The sequence below is a fragment of the Lactuca virosa genome, chromosome 9, assembly GCF_052849685.1.
Source record: "Lactuca virosa cultivar CGN04683 chromosome 9, Lactuca_virosa_CGN04683_v6, whole genome shotgun sequence".
In the NCBI taxonomy this organism is placed as follows: Eukaryota; Viridiplantae; Streptophyta; class Magnoliopsida; order Asterales; family Asteraceae; genus Lactuca; species Lactuca virosa.
Window position 1 is genome coordinate 174,883,256 of NC_136434.1, and position 3,625 is coordinate 174,886,880.

The 3,625-nt window shown below is 35.2% G+C and overlaps 1 protein-coding gene across 1 annotated transcript; it reads left to right on the forward strand.

Annotated features, from left to right (window-relative positions):
* Positions 1-484: 484 nt before the first annotated feature.
* LOC145135738 (uncharacterized) lies at positions 485-3,371 on the forward strand. The gene is made up of 11 exons (XM_079069971.1): positions 485-718; positions 786-1,432; positions 1,509-1,669; positions 1,751-1,811; positions 1,903-1,968; positions 2,066-2,151; positions 2,230-2,293; positions 2,372-2,584; positions 2,674-2,739; positions 2,845-2,924; positions 3,005-3,371. Exons 1-11 carry the CDS (start codon positions 577-579, stop codon positions 3,117-3,119), a joined length of 1,701 nt encoding a protein of 566 aa, XP_078926097.1. The 5' UTR covers positions 485-576; the 3' UTR covers positions 3,120-3,371.
* Positions 3,372-3,625: the final 254 nt, after the last annotated feature.

The following is a 3,625-nucleotide window of genomic DNA, read 5'->3' on the forward strand; positions in this document are numbered from 1 at the left end:
AAAATCTGCCGGTGATTCGCCTGATGATTTTGATCGAAGTTAGGGAAGTTTCTATTGGGAGGAAAGGACACTTGGAAAGGGAAGGGGGAGGGTGGGTACTTGATATATATATATATATATATATATATATATATATATATATATATATATATATATATATATAACAATAAAAGAAAACTAAATTTTTTTTTTTAAGGGGAAAAATAGTCTTTTTATGTCTCGATGGATGAAATGTGCATGTTTTAAACAAATGAGGGATGATCCGAGTTAATTTTTGAAAATAGAGATTTAACACGCTTTCTGACATGTGCACGATGGACGATTAGTGTAATTTACCCTATAATCAGCTTATGTAAGAGCGGTGTTTCAACATGATTTGCAAATTCAAGGGGTTATTGTGCTTAGGATGTAAACTTGAGGGTGTAGTTTTGCCCAACTAAACTAATTGAATCAGGAAGACAGGAACCGTGGACCAACACGATACGACGCCTATTGCTTACCAGAAGCAGCAGCAAGATCGGAAGCGCCGCCATTGTTCTTCAGTTTCGAAGAATTTACACCCAGTCAGGTCCTCAAATGGTGAACAAAGCATGGCGGATCATACCAAGGCCAATCATGGAAACCGTTCTCAACAACCACGCTCACCGCCACCGCGTCCATCAACCACTCATTCTCCACGGTCCCCGTGGCGTCGGCAAAACCACCCTCATCCTTGAACGTAATAATCCTTATGAAATTTGATTTGACATGATCATTGTGTTGAATTCTATTTAATTGCAATGCAGGGCATCTTGAGAACTGGAACAAGGGGCCTCATGTCACAGGCTACATCGACTTCGCACAGTCAATTGAAGAGAACCACCCACACCATGGTCATTCGTTTCCATGGGCATCTTGGTCTAATTGCAAACCACCATTTCTCCCCACCCTTCGGACCCAACTCGAGCAGTGTCTAGAATCCATGGCTGAAAAGGGTGTTCAACTCGGTACCATAAGCTCCCACCAGATTTGCAAAACTCTTGGAAAATGGCATAACCTGGATACATCTCTCAAAAGAATTATCCAAACTAAAACCGAAACAACCACCTCCAAGAGGGCTTTCTCCAATAAAGTTTCCACATTATCTTTGTGGGACAAGGCTGTATGCACGCTAACTGCTCGACTAAATGCCACAGAGATCGATGAGATTTTGATGTTAAAAGAGAAGGGTAAAAACGTGAGTCTCCAAGAGACTTCATATTATAGGGAAGGGATAGTAGCTTTAAAACTTGCTAAAGAGGTGATCAATGTTCAACAAGGGTTTAGGGCTAATGCTGTTAAGCATTTGAACAAAACTGGTGGATTTTCAAGAACTTTGGCTAATTCAGCTACTGATTGGCCCCTTTTGTTACTGGAAATGCTGTCTGGAGCTGCTCAAACTGATTACTTTCAGGTACACTTATAATTCCCTCTGATAATTTCTAATTTCCATGTTTCTTTTTTCACAATTTCATTGCAATTTAAAACAGCCAAAGTTGGTAATAAACAATATTGAAGTCTTGAAACATGCTGCTTTGGTGGATGATTCATCAGTCTCTGGATCCATGTATCATGATAGTTTGATATGGAGAATAATAGCTTTAGGTGCAAATGAGATGTGTTTGCCTGTTATTCTCATAACTTCTGATAGGTAATATTACATGTATTCATTCTTTTTGGCTAAAATAACGTAATATCATATCCAATCTTGAAATTCATCAAACTTTTGCAGCTATTATTCATATGCAGCTTATATGGATTTTGGGTTTCCTGACATTTTCATTTCACGTGAGGTAACTAACTTATATCTTTTTTTTCTTTCTTCTATTTATGTATAAAACATTAAAAGATTTTCACTTTTTCCCTTTTCATTCAATATAAAAGACATTTGGATGGACTCCACAACAAGCCAAAATACATATGGTTCCAGATTACTTCAGCCAATCAGAGGTGAGTTCATATTGATAATTTTTTTCACAAATTTCTATGCTATTTATATAAAATTTGAAAAACTTATACTTTTTTTTTTTGTTTGTTTAATTTCTAGTGGGATTTGATTGTTGAGGTGCTTGGGCCAAATCCACGTCATCTTTTTGAAATATACGCATTAAAACAGAGCAATTATTACCAAGCGTAAGTAATATAATTATATAACAGTTTATGAAGTAATATTAATTATTAATTTAATCTTTCTTATTTTGTTATGTGTAGACTCATGGATAATAAAGAAAGCACATTCGAGGACATTATTGATGCATATTTAGCACATTTGCAAGTAAGTTTTATGCTTCAAAATAAATAAATTCACACCAATTTCTTGTTTTTCTAATTTGTTAGAAATTTATGTCTTCAGGTTACTGTTGTTAATCCTGCAATGGATAGAGCACTAGCAATCTTGCAAAAATTTGCTCTTGATGCTCAAAAGGGCAAAATCGTCAAAGATAAATTACGATTTGGTGCCCCTTGGAAACACCCACCACGCAAAGATGACCCTTACCTACGTTCCGAATGGGCAAAGCTTCAACTAATGGATTTCATCCAATGTTTAGTCAGTGCTGAGTTTGGGGTATATTCGTCTTTTTCTTGTTTTTAATTATATATCAAGAAATTCAAGATTCTGTATGTATTTTAATTCATTACACTAAACATTTCCAGATTAATTATTTTGCGGATTGTAGCCTTGAGATCTTTGATGATCCTTCTGTGAATGCAATGATTGAGGTTCTTTTTTATTCCACCTATTTTCTTTTACAACTTGATTCTTAATATTTGACATTTTTACCCTTTTGGAAGTTAACAAATGTTTTCACTTTGGAAAATTCCCAGGTTGGTTTACTCTACATGCAGCGTGATCCATCTTTCTTTCGCCCAATATCTCGGGCTATTCAGAGATGTCTTGTGAGATGGTGAGGGCATTTACGTCTTTTTTACACAAACAAAGAATTTCCATTATCCTAATGTTGCTTAATGCTTATATAACTTACAGGCTTGTTCAAGAGAGAATTGACATGAACTTTAAAAATTCAATTCTTTTTCGGTGGCATCGGGTTTTAAGAGGACGTAGCTATCGTCATCTCATGTTGCAAGTTGGAAATAAATAGAATCCAAGGTGTGTGTGTGTGTGTGTGTGTGTGGGCCCCATCTTTATTCTCTTTTTTCAGCTTTTGTACATCCAAATTTGGCCAACACAAAAAACACCGATTTTAACATATAAAATGTTTAAGTCCTACAATATGGAGATAAAAACAGATGGCTATACTTGTAAAGATTTGATGAAAGATGTTACAAATAGTTGACGTAATCTTTGTGGGGTTATGTCAGTTTTGATCAAAATAAATTGAGTTTATTGATGAGATTGTTGTAGAACTCAAAATCGGATATACACAATTTGACCATTTGTTGAAGATGCGATATGTGATTTTGTGTTGTGTTTGCAATTCTTCATTTTTTGCGTCTTGAGTTCGTTCATCTGATATGGGCCAATTCGTATTTAGAACAAAAGCGAAGTTCGATCTTGATAGTGTAATTTACAATTACACGTTATGATATTAAACGTATTTATTTAAATGTTATATTTGTATAAAAGAACCATCTTTTTGGCACCTCA